Consider the following 21,410-nt stretch of genomic DNA (forward strand, 5'->3'; position numbering starts at 1 on the left):
GGAGAGCCTCTTATGGGCCAGGCACTATTCTGAGTACCCTACATGGTCAACAGCAATTATCTTCATGACAATCTGAGGAGGTAGGTGTAATTATCTCCATTTTCCCTATGGGTCACTGAGGCTCAGAGTGGTTAATTAGCTGATAACTGCAGGGCTATTCACCAAATATTTCTGGCTCTCTAACTTTGGGACACAGAGTCAGATTGCATTTTCTAACTTGTTGAACTTGGGTGCTGTTGTTGGAAGTGACATGTGCCCATTTGAGGCCAAGTGACCTTCCAGAGGCTTCTTTTTCTCTGCTACAGTGATTGACTATATTCCAGGTAGTGACTCCTCCATTGACTTGAGTCCTGGATTGAGGGACAAAGATGAGGCAGAGCAGAGCCCCCAGTAGGCATGGACTGGGCATGTATAGGAACATGAAATAAACCTTCATTGTTTTAAGCTACTGAGGTTTGGGGGTTGTTTGTTAATGTGCCTCACCTGGCCTCTGCTGACTGATACACTCAAGGTCATGCCGTTAGGAAGTGCTTGTTGGTTTTGAATCCAAGTCTGTCTGGCTTGCTATCAGGCCAGTGCGTGGCCACCCATGGACCTGTAGGGGCCCATAAGCAAGATCAGGACTAGGACAATAGATTTGGGTGTCATCTCTACACATGGGTTAGGGAGTGGAGAGGAAGAGATAGGGTGTTAGTCTGTGAACTTTGGCATGAGGCTTCTCTCTCTCCCTCATGTTCTTTCTATCCCCAGGGTTTGTGGTCGGCTCCACATGCCTGCTAAGTAGGACATCACTGCTGCCTGCCGGGTCTGGTGGTTCAGAGACGTTGGCTTGAGTTTGTCAACAGCTGCACACTCATAACATTGCTAAAAACTTCACAAACTCTGAAGCCTGGAAATAGCCCAAGTGGTTTGAGGTTTTGCTCACTTGTAAATGTTTGAGTATTGTGTCCACAAATTGCAAATTGAGTAACTCAATTTTGAGGCACAGCTGTTATTTGGAAAAGACCCATCTAGGAATGCAAACTCCTTGCAAAATGATTGTGCTTCATTTTTGTCAAGTATCAGAAAACCATTAAACTGCCAAGCCATATGGCAAATGCCCACTCGAAGCAGAGTGTGACAGCACACCATAATGAATCTGTCTTGGGGGTAAGGAGATACGACAGAGTCTGGCTTTTGTGATCTACAGAAAAGCCAATTCATTGCTGCACATTTCAGCCTTCTAGAGTCCTGAGTAAGGACTTTTCCTCCCATGAAAAATTCATAGAAAAAATTAAGTGATGGGGCTTCCCTGGTGGCACAGTGGTTGAGAGTCCGCCTGCCGATGCAGGGGACGCAGGTTCATGCCCCGGTCCGGGAAGATCCCACATGCCGCGGAGCGGCTGGGCCCGTGAGCCATGGCCGCTGAGCCTGCGTGTCCGGAGCCTGTGCTCCACAACGGGAGAGGCCACAACAGTGAGAGGCCCGCATACCGCAAAAAAAAAAAAATTAAGTGATGGTAGAATTTTTTTTTCTTAGATGTATTTTCCCTTTCAAACAATATCTATTTGAGTTTCTGGATATAAAATAGGTTTAACTGGGGCAATAGGAGCTTCTAAAAGTTTATACACTTTTCATTCCTTTATATCCAAATTCCATAAACATTCATTAGGTATCAGTATATCAGTTTGAATTAGGTTTAGCTGCATATAACAGAAAATAGAAAATAATAGTGGCTTAGGAGGTTATTTCTCTCCCCAGTAAAAAAAATACCTGGAGGTCGGCAGTCCAGGTCCTCAGGGTCCTGGCCTTCTCTTGGCTTATTCTCTGCCAGACCTAGAGTTGATCCTCAGGGTCCAATCTAGCTGCCATACCCCAGCCATCACATTCTAGACAGGAGGAAGGGAGAAGAGGAGAAAGGCATGCCTTTCCCTTTTAAAAAGAGTTCCTGGAAGTCCCACGCAACACTTCTATTCGTACAGATCTCTGGCCAGGCCTTAGTCACATGGCCTCACTGGGAATGTAGCATCATGCCCAGCCAGGAGAGTGGATGCTGGGAGCTCACCAGCAGACTCTGCCCCAGCTGGTGTCCTCGATATCCATTCTTCCTGAAAGATTGGGAGGGAGAGGCCAGATTTCATTTATCCCTGTACCTCCAAGGCACTAGCACCATAGCTGGCATGTTCATCTGCTACTCTGCACTCCTCATCGCAGACCCCAGGCACCTCTTCTCACCTTCTGCCTCCTCTTAGATCTTCTTTGTTTAAAGTTGGCAAGTTGGTTGCGATTTGGGGCACGTTTCTTCTTCATTTTCAGATGTTTTTCCTACCTGAATGACATTCAACTATTCATTCCTCTGTTTCTCAGTATCAACTCTCAACTCGATTCCAGGGATAAGTGATGCTTTGAGTTGATTGTTATGGTTGGAGCTAGACAGAAACCACAGCAGTGGTATGTGGGAGTGGCCTTTTTGGGGAGCATTCTTCTCTGGTGACAACTCAAGCTGGTCTGACGGAGCCGCCTGTCGGGCGGGGGATGCTGACGTGTTCCTAAAGCCTGCCAGGTTTTGATCAGTGGGTGACTACAAAATGGTAGGCTCTTTTTCAAACAAGGTGAATAGGTATATGGAAGCAGATGTGGGGATAATGACTTCCGTTTTCAGTATAATGAAAGAGGAAGGAGCTAATATTTCTGGAGAACCCCCTATGGGCCAGGTACTGTGCTAACCCTCAAGACAGCCCCAGAAGGTATGTGTAATTATCTCCATCTTCCATGTGACTGAGGCTCGGAGAAGTTGATGAGACTCTTTACCAGAACGCAAGCACCAACCCTTCCCTTCCAGGCGTGTTGAAAGAATCAGCGCCAATGTGTATAAGGTTTTCTGCCCAATGCCTAGCCTGTCACTCAATAAACCCAGTAGCTGTTACTCAGTTCCTCCCTCCTATGAGAGTCGAAATCAGTCCCAGTTCCTGAGTGTGGGATTGCAAGAGAGCTCATTCCATTCCTTGGGCTCCTCCAAATCTTTTGAAAGTCTCAAAACTGAAGATCCAGGCTGCCTGCTTTCCTGCGACTCTCATAATTAGGACGAGCGTTTAATTGGCATGTTTGTTTCCTCCAAGGGGTGGCTGGCAGAGGATCCTCACACGACGGAGCAGGCTGGCTCCGCTTTTGTTCTTAGCAGCACTGTGTGCCCATAGCAACAGCGAGTGAATCCGGCAAAGTTGAAAAGAAAAAGTGCCCGGAGTTTACTTGAAGGTTGATTGCCCTGGAAAAGTTGATACTCTTGCGCAGATGGAAATGATCTCCCCGGGTCCTGAAAAATGTGCTCATCAACCCCACAAATCCAAACCGTGCCTCTTGTTTTCTTTAAGACGAGGAGTCCGGTCAAGAGGTCTGTGTAATGAAAGATGTTTGTAGAATCCATTTCCATTCTGCCCAAGTCCATCTGCTTTATGTCTATAATAAACGGATGTTTTCGGCCACTTTCCCGGGCCAGGTCCCGTTAGAGGCACTCACCACGGGGAAAGGTAAACCGCCTCCCAGTTGATGAGCATTAGCGCGTTACGTCCGCAGTGGTGGCACTTAACCTTCCCGGCTTGCCTTTCCTTTCTGTGTCTCTGCAACGGCCTGTGACAAGTGGGCCAAGGGGCACACACTTAGTTAGAGTTTAGTACGCGTGGGGCACTGGCCAGCATCACATTACCCGCTGACTGAGGAGAAGTGTAGGCAGCAGGAAAGGCCATCCTCTGGGAAGCTGGGGACTGCCTGACCTTTGCCAGGCAGACGGGTCCCGGGGGTAGCCATCCTGGGGCTCGCTTCCTGACACACCATCCTGGGAGCACTTGAGAGCTCTTAAAATCCTTCAGAGGTTCCTCATTGCCTATGGGATGAAATCTAGACTCCCCCTTGGGGGACTGCGTGATCCTTGCACCCTCTGCACCCCTGTCTTGGGCCACCCACTCATCAGCGTGCACCACACACAGCCACATCTATGTGCTGTTAGTCCATCGCCCACCTTCAGTGGTGGTTTCTGAACCTTCGCAATGCTGGTCCCTGTGCCCGACACACCTTTCCATATCCTCCTTATCGGCTCAATCCCTGTGCCCTTCCTGCCCCAGGCTGAAGGCCACTTCAGAGCGCCTGCCCCGAATAGGTGAGTGTATGAGTTCCTTATGGCTGCTGTAACAAATCGCTACAAAGTATTGGCTTAAAACAACACAGTTTTATTTTCTTATGATTCTGGAGGTCAGGAGTCTGAAATCAAGGTGTCAACAGGGCTGCCGTCCTTCTGGAGACTCTAGGGGAGAATCTGTTTCCTTGCTGATTCCTCTCGCCCTGCTGGGTCCTGGCCCTCCCTCCATCTTCAAAGTTAGCAGCAGAGCATCTTCCTGCCTTCTGATCGCTGCTTTGGCCCTTATGTCTTCCTCTTTGTGACCCTCCTGCTCCCTTTTATTAGTACCCTAATCATGTTAAAATTGGCCCACCCGGATAATCCAGGATAACCTCTGCATTTCTGATCCTTAATTTAATCGTGCCTTCAAAGTCCCTTCACCTGGCAAAGCCACAGCTGATGACCTCCAGGGTGGAGGAATGACCTTGGTGTCAGCGTGCAGGAGGCTGGTATATCCCTATTGATGGGCTCCTGGCATCGAAGATGACACAACAAGGCAGGAATATGTTGTTTGCTTTCAGTCTGAGTTGGGTGGAGTGGGGTCTTGGGGAGGGGCCTTAGGTGCCCCTGGGAAGCCAGAAAGGTCAGCTTATATCCCTGAAAGGCCCAATCCATTGACTACTTGGGACAGAAACAAAGAGAGGAGGTCGCCATCTGAAAAGGAGGATGCTTGGTCAGGGAGAGTCCCTCATTCTCTCGTTTGTGCCACATTCCTGAGTACCTGTGTGCCAGGCCCCCCGTAGGAGTTGAGGGGCCTAGATGAACAAGAAACCTCCCTGGAGGAGTTCACCTTCTACTTGGGGAAGAGAGACGCGGAAACAACGCAGTGACAGGTCTGTGGTCCGTGAAAGGAGAAAGTGGTAAAGTAGCAGGTACAGTGAGCGTGGTGGGGGTGTGAGGAGGCATGGGCCTCCAAGGAGAACACCTTGAAGGCAGGAGCGAGGAGGGCGTTCGTTTCAGGTGGTCGGAAGAGCATTTGCACCAGCAGGAGGAAGGAGCTGCGTGTTGTATTTGAGGAGCTGGATGAAATGCTATGGGGATGACTGTGAAGTGGGAGGCGGTAAACTGGAGAGGGGGCGGGATCCGGATGTGGAATCTGTTTGCCTTGCCTCCAGTTTAATGATAAATTCCAAGAAGACCGTATGCCACCTTCTCAACTTGTTAAATCCCTCAGCTGCAATTGCTGTGCACTCGGTGGACCTCTGTTAAATGCTTATTGGTGAGAAGCCTTTCCCAGTAGCAAAAGTCCCCCACACTTGCTTCATCTCGCCAGATACTATGACATGATAGGGCAGATGAGTCACTTTTATGGCATGCATCCGACCTTCGAGACGCACTCAAATTGGAGCCTGGTGTATTCTCTGCTGAACCCCCGGAGGGAGTCCCTTTCAGCCCTATCATTGTATTTCTCTGGGTTTGGGCTTGGGAGGGTGTTTAGTTGAAGCACATTGGCGTAAACAGACGACGCAGGTGCACTGACCTCGTTCCTGACCCTGGGAATGTGCACCCACTGCGACCTCCAGCCCGAGGTGTGGCTCAGACAGAGTCAGTCGCTGTCAGAGCGGCGTGGCTCAGTGTGACCACGCAAGGAAAGAAAAGACAGACACACACTTCCTATATATCATTTGTTCTCCTCCCCATCGTCGCACTGCATCGCATTGATGCCACCATTCAAACTAATGTTCTAATTTACAGTTTTGGGGAACTTTGGAGAAAATGGATCAAAACCCCAGGTTACCTGAGATGCTGCAGTTACATGTTTTAAGGGCTCTAAAAAAAAATACTATTTTGTCAGAACGAAGTAGAATTTTGAAAGGCTTCCTAACAGTTGTAGAAAATGGCCAGCCTCTTCGGATACACTCATTTCAAGGCTGCTCTTGTGACTAGCTCAGCACACTCTGCAAATACTATCTCATTAAAGATCCGCCCTCCAGGGCCAGTAGCGGTCACGCGGGCTGCTTTCTTCTCACGCAGCAGGGGGTGTCCCTGCTGCCTCAAAGGAAGTGGGAAGAAACCACGGCCCACCTATGTTCAGAGTTTTTTATCCTCACACCACCATAGCTCAGAACACTGCCAGAACAACTTCTCTATGTACCCAAGGAGGTGCTTAAGCCTTCCCAGTACCAGGAGGCAGGTCCACTCCCAGCTGGCCGCTGCCCTTTCAGTCTCCACCCAGCCCTCCTCTGGGCCCACCCTCTTGTCTCCTTACCCTGTAGCTTTCAGCACCTGGGTGAGGTTAGAGTAAAGCAGAAAACAGCCTGGGCTCCAGGGCAGGTTGGCTGATAGGGGCTCTCCTGCCACTGAGGCACTGCCTCCTGGAATGTTCATGAAGAGCTTCACTGGAGTTAGGCCTTGGTTTGACTCCTAGTTCTACCTCTTACTGGCTGTGTGACCTAGGGCAAATGATAGTCCCTCTCTGAGCCTCAGTTTCCTCATATGCAAGATGAGGATAATATTACTTACACTTATAAGGTTGTTGTGAGGATAAATGAACTATGTATGGAGAGTGTCTGGGCCTGACCCTCTCAAAAAATGCTTGGGCCCCAGATAAAGACAGTGAGTGACATCAGAAAAGACCTGTAGATTAGATTATAGTCCTGTAGCAATGTTAATTTTCTGATTTTAATCGTTGTTCTGCAGTTATATAAGAAAATGTCTTTGCTCTTAGAAAACACATACTGAAGTATTTAAAGAGGTATTATGTCTACAACTTATTCTCAAACATTTCAGAAAAAAAATTATAGGTATTTACAGATATGTGTGCGTATATGGAGAGGGAGAATGAATGTAGCAAGTGTGGTAAAATGTTAACCTTTGGGGACTCTGTGTAAAGGGTATATAGGAATTCTTTGTACAAATTTTGCAACTTTTTTGGTAAGTCTGAAATTATTTTAAAGTAAGTTTTTAACAAGTTCCGCTCTGCTCTGAGGCCTGTGACTTTATTTGGACTCTCAGAGATGACATTTTGGGCATCTTACATACGCCTTTTGACCAAGGGGATCCATCAGAGCACAGGGAGGATGTAGAGGTTATGGGCAAAACATGGTCTTTGGGCCAGGCTGCCTGGGTTCCAGTCCTGGCCTTGCAGCTTCTAAGGTCCCTGAGCTGTATAAGTAACCACTCAGGGTTGAGTTGAAAGCATTTGGTAAGATAAGAGCTGTACCGTGGTGTGGGGCTTGGCACAGTTCCTGGCCCATGGTGAACCTCCCGTAAATGTTGTTACTGTTATTCTTGCCTCCTCAGTCATCTTACAAGTGAGAAGTAATGGCCTGTGTCTGGCTTAGAGACGCTGATCTTGACACTTGTCTTGGTGCCAACTCCCTGACATGAGTTTTTGTCCCAATGAAGGCAGGGTGGCTGCTGCAGCAGGTGTGAATGTGCCTGACAAGATGAAGAGCCGAATCCCCGTGGTGCTCCTGGCCTGTGGCTCCTTCAACCCCATCACCAACATGCACCTGCGCTTGTTTGAGGTGGCCAGAGACCACCTTCACCAAACAGGTCAGTCCCGGGGCCCAGGTCCAATGGAAGAACTGGTGGGTTGGGCCTCTTGGGGCTTTGCTGGCTGCTGTCATCATCCCCATTATTAAAACTGTTCAATTGATTCATTCACAGCATAACTGGTGACATACATTTCCTCCATCATATTCAGAGGGCAAACACTCCTCAGCCGTGTGACATGTGTACAAGTCATATCCCTGGCCATAGAGTTGAAATGCTTCTCAGGATCCACTACCTCCCTGTCCACTTCACATTGACCGTTAATGCTAAAAAGACAACTGGGCACGTTATAGAACCTGTGTCTCAATCAGGGCGTCCTTCCTGGGGCTCCAGGAAGCATTACCCACACAGCCAGATGAATAGGTAGCATGTACCTTTGAGAACTCCTGCTACTCTTCAGTGGGTAAACAAACGTTCTGTAATGGGGATTCCGACACGTTCTCCTTTGAAAGAATAGATCTTAGACAATTACAAATTAACAAACTTGTATATAGGGCATTTCTAATACAGATGGCATGGCTTTGCCAGAAATATTTAATCAGCTGGAAATATTTAATCTGGAAATGTTCCATCTCCTTGACTTTCCATTTCATTATTAAGAGAGTAAAGTGACATTTGTAATCTGCATGATTATTTCTAAAGAATATAAGTCATTTATTTGTCAATGTCAGATACATATGAAAGTTTTATTCATTACATATTTATGTATATCTTATGTATCCATGTATGTATTTTGTATTTTTGCATTGCTCAAAAATGTTTACTGTTTTTAAACCAAAATCAATTTCTATTTACTTTTAACATAGAAAAAAATGTTTGAGTAACATGTAAGTCATTTCTTCAAAGAAATTACTTACAAATATTAATTTATTTTAAAGAAATGTCTTTGTTTACAAAACATTTTTTAATTTCTCAAAAAGTTAAGTATTTATTTTTAGTAAATAAATAGCTCTGACATAGGAATAAAAAATCCAAACAGTTAACTTAAAACTGGTCAGTGAGCATTAGTAAGCCATATACCAAAGAAGAAATATAAATGGACAGTAAACTTGAGAAAAGCTGCTCAACGTCACTAATAATCAATGAAAATGCAAATAAAAACATAAACACCACAAGGTAATAAGCACCATGAGGGCAGCTACTGTGACTGCTTGAACACCACAGAATTGCCACCGTCTGTCACTAGGCTTATAGCTGGTGCTCAATAAATATCCGTTGTGGTAGTAAATAGTTCTAGCCAATGAGATAGGCAAAGATTAAAGATTGTCAAAATTCAGTGCTGGCAGGATAGGGAGGGAAACAAACACTCATGTATTGGTAGTGATGGGAAATGATAAAACATTTTTGGAGGGCAACTTGGTTTTCCATAGAAAAAAAGAATTGAAGTCTATATACACATCCGTAATGAGGAGAAAAATCAATCAATGGAAGTCGAACCAGAACTGATGCAGATGTTAGAATTAGCAGACTAGGACATTAAAGATTACAATAGTTATGTGACATATGTTCAAAAATTAAGTAGAGACATGGAACATATTAAAAGGACTCAAATATCTAGATGTGAAAACTACAGTAGGTGAGATGAAAAATAAACTGGATAGGATTAACAACAGATTAGACACTGCAGAAGAAAAGGTTAGTGAACTGGAAGCTATAACAGTCTATCCAAACTGAAATAATCCAAAATGAAACATAAAGAGAAAAAAGAATTTTTAAAAATAAAGAAAAGAATATTGGTGAGATATGAGATAATTTAAATCATCTTAATATACTTGTAACTGAACTCCTGGAAGGAAAAGAAACAAAGAACAGAAAAAATATTTGAAGAAGTAATCACTGAAATGTTTTCAAATTTGGTGAAAATTTGATTTAATCAAGTAGCTCAACAAACCCCACGCACAAGAAACAGGAAGAAAACAACGCCAAGGTATATGATAATAAGGTTTCTCAAAACCAATAATAAAGAGAAAATCTTAAAGGCAGCTACAGAAGAACAAATAAAGAAGATAGCAGATTTCCTGTTTCTTAATTCAGCAAAAGGGAATTCAGTGGTACAGATCTTTAAAGTACTGAAAGAAAAAAACGTGTCAATCTAGGATTCTATATCTGGCAAAAATATCTTTCAAAAACAAAGGCAAAGTAAAGACATTTGCAGATCTACAAAAGCTGAATGGTTTCACCACCAGCAAACCTGCACCACAAGAAATACCAGATTCCTTTAGGCAGAAGGCAGATGATACCAAATGGAGAAATGTATCTACACAAAGGAATACAGGGCATTGATAACCACATGGGCAATTATATATGTTTTTTATTATTTAAATTTCTTTAAAAGATAATTGACATTTAAACAAAAATAACAATATATTTTGGGGTTTATAACATATGTGGAAGTAAAATATATGACAGCAGTATCAAAAAGACTGGGAGGGGAAATAGAAGAATACTATTGTAAGGTTTTTATGCTATACATGAAGTTTTATAATATCACTTAAAGGTAGACTGTGATAAGTTAAAGATATATATTATAAACCCTAATGCAACCACTAAAATAAAAAAGCAAGCAGTTATAACTCATAAGCTTTCAATGGAGATAAAATAGCATGAGAATATACTCAGTTAATCTAAGAAGGAAGAAGAAGGGGAATGAGGGACCAAAGAATAGATGGGACAAATAGAAAGCAAATAACAAAATGATAGACTTAAACCTAATCATATCAATAATCACTTTAAATATAAATAGTCTAACAACTTCTGCTAAAAGGCAGGCATTGTCAGATTGGATAAAATAAGCAGGACCCAACTACAATTATTTGATGCCTACAAGAAACATACCAAATATAAAGACACAATTAGGTTCAAAGTAAATGAATAGACAACTCTCCCATGCAAACACTAATTAAAAGAAAGCTGAAATAGCTCTAGTGTCAGAGAAAGGAGATTTCAGAGGTAAGAATATTAACAGGAATAAAGGAAGTCATTTCATAATTATAAAGAGGTCAATTCTTTGAGAGGAAATAATAATCCTAAACCTTTTTAAAATGTAATAATAGAATATCAAAATACATAAGAATAAAAACATATAGAACAGCAAGGAGAAACAGACAAATCCACAATTACAGTCTGATATTTTAAGCTCTTCTCACTAATTGATAGAATAAATATGCAGAAAATTATTAAGGATATAGAAGACTTGAACAAGACTATCAACCAATTCAACTTAGTTGACTTTCATAGAACACTAACCAAACATCAACAGAATACACTTTCCTTTCAAGGGCACAGAGAACATTTACCAAGATAGACTATATTCTGGGCCATAAAAGAAGCTTCAATAAATGTATAAGGCTTGAAATCCTACAAAATGTGTTCTCTGACCACAATGGAATTACATGAGAAATCAATAATAGAAAGATTTCTGGAAGATTCCCCAAATATCAAAATGGAATAACACACTTCTAAAAAACCCATGTGTCACAAAGGAAATCAAGATGGAAATGAGAAAATATTTTGAACTGAATGAAAATTAAAGTCGAATATATTCAAAAATTTGGGTATGTCACTAAAGCAATACTTAGGGGGAATTGTAGCACTAACTAAACACTATATTAGAAAAAAAGAAAGGTTTTAAATCAACGACTTCAGCTATATTAAGAAATTAGGAATAGAGGAACAAATGAAAAACAAAATAAGCATAAGAAAGGAAATAATGAAGAACAGAGCAGACATCAATTAAAGAGAAAACAGAAACACTTTACAGAAAATCAGTTGAACCAATAGTTGTTTCTTTGAGAAAATCAATAAAAGTTATAAACCTCTAGCCATGCTAACAGTAAAATAAAGAGGAAAGACATAAATTACTATTATCAGGAATGAGAGAGGTGACATAACTATAGATTTTGAAAACTTATGTAGAAAATATAAGGGAATATTATAAACAACTTTATGCCTACAAATTTGATCATTTTAAAAATTGGAATAGACAAATCCCTCAAAAGACACGCTACCAAAGCTCATTCAAAAATAGATTTTTTTTAAATGAGTAGAAACAAGTAACCTAAATAGCTTTATACCAACGAAAGAGGTTTAATTTGTGATTTAAAAAACATTCCACAAAGGTTCCTGGGAAGATGGCAGAGTAGGAAGCCACAGGAGTCTGTCTCCCCACCTAAACAATAATTGCACCAACAGAATCTGTCTGATGTAACCATTTTGGAATACTGAAAAGTCTGTTGAAGACGGACTACATCCAGGGGAAGACATGGACAGATAAAGTGTAGTTAAGTTTAGTCAACTTCAGCTCTTAGCCCTGTAAGAGCTACCCCTCCTCCACCCCCAGCCACATGGCAGGCAGCTGTGCCCATGTTCCTGGAACAGCCTGCACACAGCTTGTGGGAGCCAGTGTGGGGAAAAGGGCCTCTGTCTTCCGAATATTAGGGATCTGTGCTCTGATCTCTGGTTACTGCCTCTGATCACTGATGTGCAGACGAAGGTGGCCAGCCATTGTTGCAAGCCCCTCCCTCTCCAGCTGAAGTAACTTCCAGGGGATTTAAACAATCAGCACGCTTTCCCCTCCCCTCCTTTTTCTCTTTTTCCCCTTTTTGGGAGCCAGACATTAAAGACTAGGACATTCAAAATTAACTGCATATATGGGAAAAATTAAAAAGTGACCACACATGCCTAGGGAAAGTCTGAAAAAAGACTGAGAAGACTTTAACTTTATACTTTGGGCTGATCCTCAGCACAAAGACAGCCTACAACTGTCAAAAAACAATAAGTAATAACAACAACCAAAAATATCAAACCCTGGGGAAGGAAAATCATCTGATTTCCAGAGTTACCACATCATTAGAGTCAAATGTTGTTTTCAACCAAAAAAATCAGAAGGCATATAAAGAAACAGGAATGTATGGCCCATTCAAAGGAAAAATAAATAAATAAACAAAAATCACCGTTGAAAAAGGCCTGATGGCAGATCTACTAGACAAAGACTTTAAAACAGCTGTCTTAAAGATACTCAGATAACTAAAGGAAGATGTGGAGAAAGTCAAGAAACCATCTATGAATGAAATGGAGGTATCAATAAAGGGATAGAAAACCTAAAAAGAAACCAAAAAGGAATTCTGGAGATGAAAAATATAAGAATGGAAATGAAAAGTTCACTAGAGAGATTCAAAGGCATATTTGAGCAGGCAGAAAAAAAGAATTAGCAAAAGTGAAGATAGGACAATGGAAATTATCAAGTCTGAGGAACAGAAAGAAAAAAGATTAAAGAAAAGTGAACAGAGCCTAAGTGACCTATGGGACACCATAAGGTGGACGTTTTGAGAGTCCAAGAAGGAAAAGAGAAAAAAAGGGTCAGAGAGAATATTTGAAGAAATAATGGCTGAAACTTCCCAAATTTGATGAAAGATATAAATACAAACATCCAAGAAGTCCAACCAACTTCAAGTAAGATGAACTCAAAGAGATCCACACTAAGACACATTATAATCAAACTTTCAAAAACCAAAGACAAAGATAATTCTTGAAAACAGCAAGAGAAGCAAATTGTCACGTACAAGGGATCCTCAATAAGATTTTCAGCAGATTTCTCATCAGAATCTTTGGAGGCCAGAAAGCAGTGTACTGATATATTCAAAGGGCTGGAAGAAAGCTGTCAACTAAGAATCCCATATCTGGGGAATTCCCCAGTGATCCAGCGGTTAGGACTCTGCTCTTCCACTGCCAAGGATGCGGATTCAATCCCTGGTCAGGCGATTAAGATCCCACAAGCTGCACACTGTGGCCAAAAAAAAACAAGGAATCCCATATCTTGCAAAACTATCCTTCAAAAGTGAGAGGAAAATTAAGACATTCCTGGATAAAAAAAGCTGAGGGAATTTGTTACCACTACACCTGCAAGAAATGCTCAGGGAGTCCTGCAGGTGAAATGAAGGGACCCAAGACAGTAACTCAAATTTGTACGGAGAAATAAAGATCTCAATAAAGGTAAATACATGGGAAATTGTAAAAGCTAGTAACAATGGTTTGTAACTGTACTTTTTATTTTCTACACAATTTAAGAGATTAATACACTTAAAGAAAAAAAAAACTTGGTCTAAAACAAGCCAGTATTATTGTAACTTTGGTTTGTAACTTCAAGTCTGGCTTTCTACATAATTTAAGAGATTAATTCATTTAAAAGAATTAACAGTTTGGGGCACACAACGTATGAAGATGTAATTTTGTGACATCAACCACCAAAAGGGGTGGGGACAGAGTGTTAAAAGAGCAGAGATTTTGTATGTCATTGAAGTTAAGCAGGTATAAATTCAAATTAGAGTGTTATAACTTTTGGATGTTAAATGTAATCCATGGTAACCAGAAATAAAATAGCTATAGAATACACAAGAGAAAATGAGAAAGGAATTTAAACGTTTCACTACTAAAAAATCAACTAAAAGACAGTAATGCAGGAAATGAGGGACAAAAATATATAAGGCATATAGAAAACAAATAGCACTATGACAGAAGTAAGTCCCTCCTTATCAGTAATTACCCTAACTGTAAATGTATTAAACTCTCCAATCAGAAGATGAGGAACAAAATAAGGATGTCCATTCTTATTACTTCTATTCAACATTGTACTGGAGGTTCTAGCCAAAACAATAGGCAAGAAAAAGAAATAAAAGTCATCTAGACTGGAATAGGAAAAAAAATGTTGATGACATAATCATCTATGGAGAAAATACATAGAAATCTACAAAAAAGCTCCTAGAACTCATAGGTGAGTTTCATAATGTTGCTAGATATGAGACAAATACATAAAAATCATTGCATTTCTGTATACAAGCAGCAAAGAATCATAAATTAAAATTTTAAAATAATACCATTTACAATAGCATAAAAAAAGAAATAGGGATAAATCTGGCAAAAGTGTGCAAAGATCCATATGCTAAAAACTACAAAATATTGTTGCGATAAATTTAATACAACCTAGTTAAAATGGAGAGATATGCCTTGTTTTGTGGGTTGGAAGACTCAACAGTGTTAAGATTTCATTTCTCTCCAAATTTACTTATAGGTTCAATTCAACCCCAATAAGCTTTTTGGTAAAAATTGATAAGCTAATTCTAAAATTCATATGGAAATGCAAATGACCCAGGATAGCCAAAGTAATTTTGAAAAAAATGGAACAAAGTTGGAAGATTGACACTATCTGATTTCAAGACTAATTATAAAGTTACAGTACTTGTTACAGTGTGGTATTGGTGTGAAAATAGTTAAATAGATCAATGGAACAGAATAGTGAGCACGAAATTTGATCCCCCCCCTTACATAGATAACTGAGTTTTGACAAAGTTGCAAAGGGCAATTCAGAAGAGAAAGGATACTCTTTTCAAAAAATGGTATGGAACAATTGAATATCCATATATTCCCCCCTACCCCCCCCAAAAAATAACATTCAACCCGAAGCTTGCACCATATATAAAAACTAACTCAAAATAGATCATAAACTTTAATGTAAAGCATAAAACTATGAAATTTCTAGAAGAAAACAGGAGAAAATCTTTGTGACCTTAGGTTACAGATTTCTTAAATAAGACACTACCAAAAGCGTGATTCAAAACAGGAAAAAAAAAAAAAGACAAATTAGATTTCATCAAAATTAAAAGCTTCTCCTCTTCAAAAGACACTAAGAGAATAAAAGACAAGCCATAGCCTGGGAGAAAGGATTTGCAAAGCATAAATCTGTTAAAGGACTTTTATCCAGAATATATAAGAACATCTCAATACAGTAATTTTTAAAAAAACCAAATAACGCAGTAAAAATTGGAGGAACTATTTGAACAGACTCTTCACCAAAGAAGTTATGTAGATGGCAAATAAGCACACAGAAAGATGCTTAACTGCATACAGAAAATGCAGAATAAGATCACAATGAGATACCCCTGCACCCCTATTAGAACAGCCAAAATTAAAAAGACCAGTCATACCAACTATGGGCAAAGATGTGGAGTAATTGGACTTCTCATACACTACAGGAAGGAATGTGGATAGTTCAATGGCTGTGGAAAACAGCTTGTCAATCTCTTACAAGTCAAAAATAAAATGTCCTTATCTCTTAGGAAAAAAAAAGTATATATCCATAGTCTAGCAATTCCACTTCACAAAATTTATCCTAAGGCAAGTATGTCGGGGAAACAAAGAATATTTCTATTTGGGAGAAAGTAGGAATGTATTCCCTATATGTCTTAAACTAGTTTGTGGAATCATGTTCTTTTCAGGGTGTATAGCATCTACTTTGCTTGGAATAAACATCCGCTTGACTCTTAGCCACTAAGCGGCTTTTCCCAGCAACCCTGACTCATCAGAAATGCCCTTGTTGTCTTTGCTCTGAGGTTTTTCAGGGCAGGGCCTGTACTCTGCCTTGTGCAATGTGCTGCTTCCCGGGCAGGTACATCTGTACACTGTATTGGGGACTTTGGATACTTCATGTACTTGCAGACTCTCATTTAGCACATGGTCAGGCTCTAGCATGGCTCAGCGAGGTGTCAGAGAATATTCCTCATCCTTAAAGCTCACGATAACCACAGAATGCATGAATAATTAATCATATGGATACAATATATTTTTATATTGCATATGATTTCTGTAACTTAAAGTATTAATAGGTAGAGAGGCCTCACATATGACCTCGAGCATCTTCTTGCCTTTATTCTCAGTCATTCTTGCATAGAAAGTACCTGGTCATTTTTGAAAGTCCAGAATGGATTCTGCCGCCTGTGTCTTTGTGTGTTATACAGCGGGGCTGACATCTTTCAACGTTCCACAGATACCTACTGCATCTTCTTCATGCCAGGCACTGTTGCTGGAAATAGAATCGATTAAGTTGTATCTCCTGCCCAAGAGGGATGCACAATGTAGATGATGAGAGACATATGGTAGCAAGTGATTGTGGCACTAGATGCAAAAGAGAGACATCTCTCACCTGGCGGTTGGGGAAAGCTTTTCGGAAGAGATGACACCCAAGGCTTGAAGAACATGAAAGACTTAGCCAAGCATAGTTTAGAGGGCATTATGGGCAGAGAAAGCAGCACTGGTAAAACACAGAGGTGGAAGAGAATCACGTTCCAGCACATGGGAGAGAAATGAGGCTGGAGGTAGGGAGAACCAGGTCATGGAGAGGGGTGCATGGTGAGAATTTCCCTTCTCTGCACAGCTGGGCTTCCTCTCCCCCTACCCACAGCCCCAGTGGCTGGCTGTAGCCTCCCACAGTCAGCAGAGCTGTGTATCAAGCCATCACCCGACGCCTTATTTCTCCGGGGACAAGTATTTAAACAGGGCCTTTTCTCTCAATCAGAATCAGCTCACAGTTAAGGCTGGATGAAAATCTGGCCTCACAGCTGACTTTCTCTTTTCATAAAGAAAATGAAATCTCCCTTCTGTTGGTGTATTTTCACTAAAACAACTCACAATTTTCATTCGATATTACACTCATATAAATTGAACTAAACAAGCTGAAGCAATTTGTGTAGTACGTTTGAGGAGAAATTAATAGTTCACTCCTAGTTTGCTGCAGTAGCTCTAATTACTTTGTTGTTTTGAGCCCTTTCCCCTTTGCCAAGCACCCCTTCTTCAAACTGCAACTGTCCTTCCTTCCTTTTTCTCCTGAAGCAACAGCAAAACCTTAAAAACTGACAGAGGCACTATAATATATCACAACTTTTTACTGTCTTTAGTCCTGTGATAACACACCCCTTTATAGTAAGAAACAATTATACATTGGATGAAAACTTAGGTCTGAAGATTTTCGTTGTTAATACCCTGACAAAAAGTCATACATGCTCAAAGGATGAAATGTTGAGCCAGCTATTCTTTTATACTCCTTTACTTGAAAGAATGTTGGGGAATATGATAAGGGCTGGTAGGAATGTGTGATGTCTGTGGATTTTCTGTATTTTATAGTGTTGTCCTCTAATCATAGGTGCACTGTGTGCTGTGTGGGGAACTCTCAAAGAAGATTCTCAAAGCCTTGATGGATGAATTCGTGTAGTGGGCGTGGGTGGTTTTTAAAAGTTCATTTGGGAGTTTTATCTTGGTTTGCTGATTTTTGACAGAAATGACTCAGCCCAGCATATGACGAATCAGTAGCCTCCGTCATACCTAAAGCTTTCTTTGGATTAAGAATTTGAGCCGGCATTTCTCTTAAGATGTTGGATGTATTCCCAGTTGTAAGTAGTTGTTTTCCCAACATGTAGTCACAAACTTACTAACGAAGGTTGAATTAAATTTAAATCCTGCTTTCTGTTACGTAGACAGTTTGTTATTTCTAGTCAGCATGACTTGGCCATTGGCCTATATTTCAACAACGAGCCACTTGTGTTCCTTTTTTAAAATCAGGTTTTCTGTCAGCTTCATTAATACTTCTTCATTTAATGACTATTTAGCATCTGTTCATTTTACATATTTAACAAACACAGACCATCCTTACTATTTGTCAGGTAGTGTTCTGAGTACATTACATTTAAACAAAGGTCATTGAATCTTCCTAACAGCCTTATGAGGTGGATGTTGTCACTCTCCCTATTTTACACATGGGGAAGCTGAAGCTCAGAGAAGTTGAGTGACTTGCCTGACATCACACACAGGGTAGAGACAGTCTGCCCTGCAGTCTGTGCTTGTAGCCACCATGCCATCCGTGTTGCCTCCATTCACTCAACAAACTTCTTGTTGAGCACCTGTCTGTGCTGGAAACTGTGCTAGAAGCAGAGGCAACAAAAGTGAGCCCTGTGCCCCTGGGAGAGTGCCTTCGTCAGTTTAGGCTGCTATAAGCAAAAATGCCATAGACTGGGTGGCTTGTAAGCAAAAGAAATTTATTTCTTACAGTCTGGAGGCTGGAAGTCTGAGATCAGGGTGCCAGCATCGTTAGTTTGTGGCAAGAGCACTCTTCAGAGTTGCAGTCTCTGACTTCTCATCATGTCCTCACATGGAGGAGAGCAGAGAGAGGGAGCAAGCTCTCTCGTGACTCTTATAAGGTCACGAATCCTATTCATGAGGGCCCCACCCTCATGACCCTGACTAATCCCAATTACCTCCCAAAGGCCCCATCTCCTAATACCATCACATCAGGGAGTACGGTCTCAACATATGAATTTGGGGGGGACACAAGTATTCAGTTTGTAACAAGGAAGCAGACGTTAATCAGATCCCACAGAGGCAAAATTACTCGGGCGACAAATGCCTCTGAGGGGAGTTCCTGATGCTATCAGGGTGAACAGTGAGGCAACTTGACAGAGGCAGGAATCCAGGGCAAGTGTTTCTGAAAATGTGAGGACTGAGCTGGAGAAGAATAGTGAGGCACATTTTAGGTTGAAAGTGAGGTTGGCCTGGGTCAGGGGATGCAGGGAAAGAGCACTCTTGGACCAGGAAAGTGCGTGTACAAAGGCTCCTTGTGGGAAGAGGACAGAGCCGCTGAGGGATGACCGGGAAGCAGGAACAGAGGGGAGTGTTACAGGAGGTGAGGAAAGGGTTGGGGAGCAGACTGTGAGGGCCTTGCCGGCCATTGTTAAGGAGTCTGTTTTTCATCCTAAGAGCTGTGGGAAGATCTGCCTTTCCCTCCCTCCTCTTTGTATCTGCCCCCGCCATCCTAGCACTAAAGAGCGGGCGGAGGGAAGCCAGTTAAGAGGCAATTTAAGCAATACTTTTGATGAGAGGGTGACATGTCAATGAAAAGAAGTTGGTGGATGGGGAAGATCATTAGAGGGTGAAGCTGGCCTGATAGTGGATTGGGTCTGAGTCAGACTACGTTTCCCGACTTTCGCTCTGGTTGGAATTCAGCTTCCCAAAGTATATTTTCCAGATTTTATTCTCTGTGCTTTGTTTATAATTGATTCAATAGATGCCCCCAGAAAGCAGAGCATTGGTCTTCTAGATGCTTGCAGCAGAAGTGGGCACAGAGCTGCTCTCAGCCACATCTCTGTCCTGGCTTAGGCAGAATCCAGGAGGCCGTGCCTCTGCCTGCTCACAGGCCCCAACTGGCCCTGGCTGCTCCCCAGCCACACTCGGCTCTGACTTGATGTTGCTCCCGAGATTCTCATCTCTTTTCCTGCTTTCCCTTGGATGCCACAACCTACAGGAGAAAGAACGCAGAATGGTGAACCATAGAAAGGACGTGCTCCCTTCCCTATGACCATGGGGTCACAGAGAGAACACTGACTTTGAAGGCAGCCTTAGCATCAAATCCGCCTTCTAGTGCATGACCTTGAACAATTTACTTGACCCCTCCGACATGTGTTTCCTCAACTGCAACATGGGAAAAATATCTCTTAACTTTAAAGGTTATTTATTATAAGGGCTCAACGAGATGATGTATGAAGGGTCTAACCTACTCGACAAATCCAATACATGTTTGGTCTCTCCACTTGCATCCTGAGCAGGCCCCCCGCAGTGCGGGCTCAGAGTAGCTCCCGGTCCTGTGGCCACCACCAGACAGGTTAACATAATATTCTCACATCTACGCATGGAAGTGAGAAAACCGCAGAATCGTTTCTTCTGTTTTCTTTAGCACTTTCTTGATACTTTATGATATTATTGCCTAACAATCCTGCCCCACACATTTGTGGCATCCCAGATTAAATCGCATCGTAAAGATAACAACCTGATTGAAAGCCTTGTCCTTTTCTTCCCTTTGGACAACCTTGAAGAGGGGAAAGGTATTTTATGGCTCCCAGGAGTTCCTCTCAGTGACTTGCATTTTAAATTGGAGCATAGTTATTACAATATCATTTACACCAGCAGTTTTCTTTTTTTTTTCCTTTTATTTAGCTCAGGGAAAGTACTTTATTTTCTGTTATTTTTATAACATTTGTGAGAAAGGACCATATAATATGCCTCAAAGAAAATTTAACTAAATTTCCCAAGCGAAAAATTGTAGAGATCACTTTATCAAACCTCAGTGCAAAAAACCTGGAACTAAATAACTGAAATGTAATTTTTTTTTTTACATCTTTTTTGGAGTATAATTGCTTTACAATGGTGTGTTAGTTTCTGCTTTATAACAAAGTGAATCAGTTATACATATGTTCCCATATCTCTTCCCTCCTGCGTCTCCCTCCCTCCCACCCTCCCTATCCCACCCCTTTAGGTGGTCACAAAGCACCGAGCTGATCTCCCTGTGCTATGCGGCTGCTTCCCACTAGCTATCTACCCTACGTTTGGTAGTGTATATATGTCCATGCCTCTCTCTCGCTTTGTCACAGCTTACCCTTCCCCCTCCCCATATCCTCAAGTCCATTCTCTAGTAGGCCTGTGTCTTTATTCCTGTCTTACCCCTAGGTTCTTCATGACATTTTTTTTCTTAAATTCCATATACACGTGTTAGGAAACGGTAATTGTCTTTCTCTTTCTGACTCACTTCACTCTGTATGACAGACTCTAGGTCCATCCACCTCATTACAAATAGCTCAATTTCGTCTCTTTTCATGGCTGAGTAATATTCCATTGTATATATGTGCCACATCTTCTTTATCCATTCATCTGATGATGGACACTTAGGTTGTTTCCATTTCCGGGCTATTGTAAATAGAGCTGCAATGAACATTTTGGTACATGACTCTTTTTGAATTATGGTTTTCTCAGGGTATATGCCCAGTAGTGGGATTGCTACACCAGCAGTTTTCTGTGTTAAATAAAAATGTCTGGTCAGTGTCCAGTGTGATGCACGTTACTTTTGCTACCCCTGTGACTTTAATTTTGATCCTTTGTTACACAGTGAATA

General features: G+C 41.6%; 1 protein-coding gene across 4 annotated transcripts in view; it reads left to right on the plus strand.

The window, feature by feature from the left end:
- Positions 1-21,410, plus strand: part of NMNAT3 (nicotinamide nucleotide adenylyltransferase 3) — a 115,932-nt gene that overhangs the window by 42,089 nt on the left and 52,433 nt on the right. For 2 of the 4 annotated variants that reach the window (XM_049710103.1, XM_033404124.2), the window contains exon 2: positions 7,499-7,648. In XM_049710103.1, coding sequence (XP_049566060.1) covers positions 7,540-7,648 — 109 coding nt within the window. In that variant the 5' untranslated portion in view covers positions 7,499-7,539. The remainder of the gene's footprint in view (positions 1-7,498; positions 7,649-21,410) is intronic. The other 2 variants (XM_033404125.2, XM_033404127.2) reach the window with 1 other exon arrangement.

This window comes from Orcinus orca, chromosome 5, assembly GCF_937001465.1.
Source record: "Orcinus orca chromosome 5, mOrcOrc1.1, whole genome shotgun sequence".
NCBI lineage: Eukaryota > Metazoa > Chordata > Mammalia > Artiodactyla > Delphinidae > Orcinus > Orcinus orca.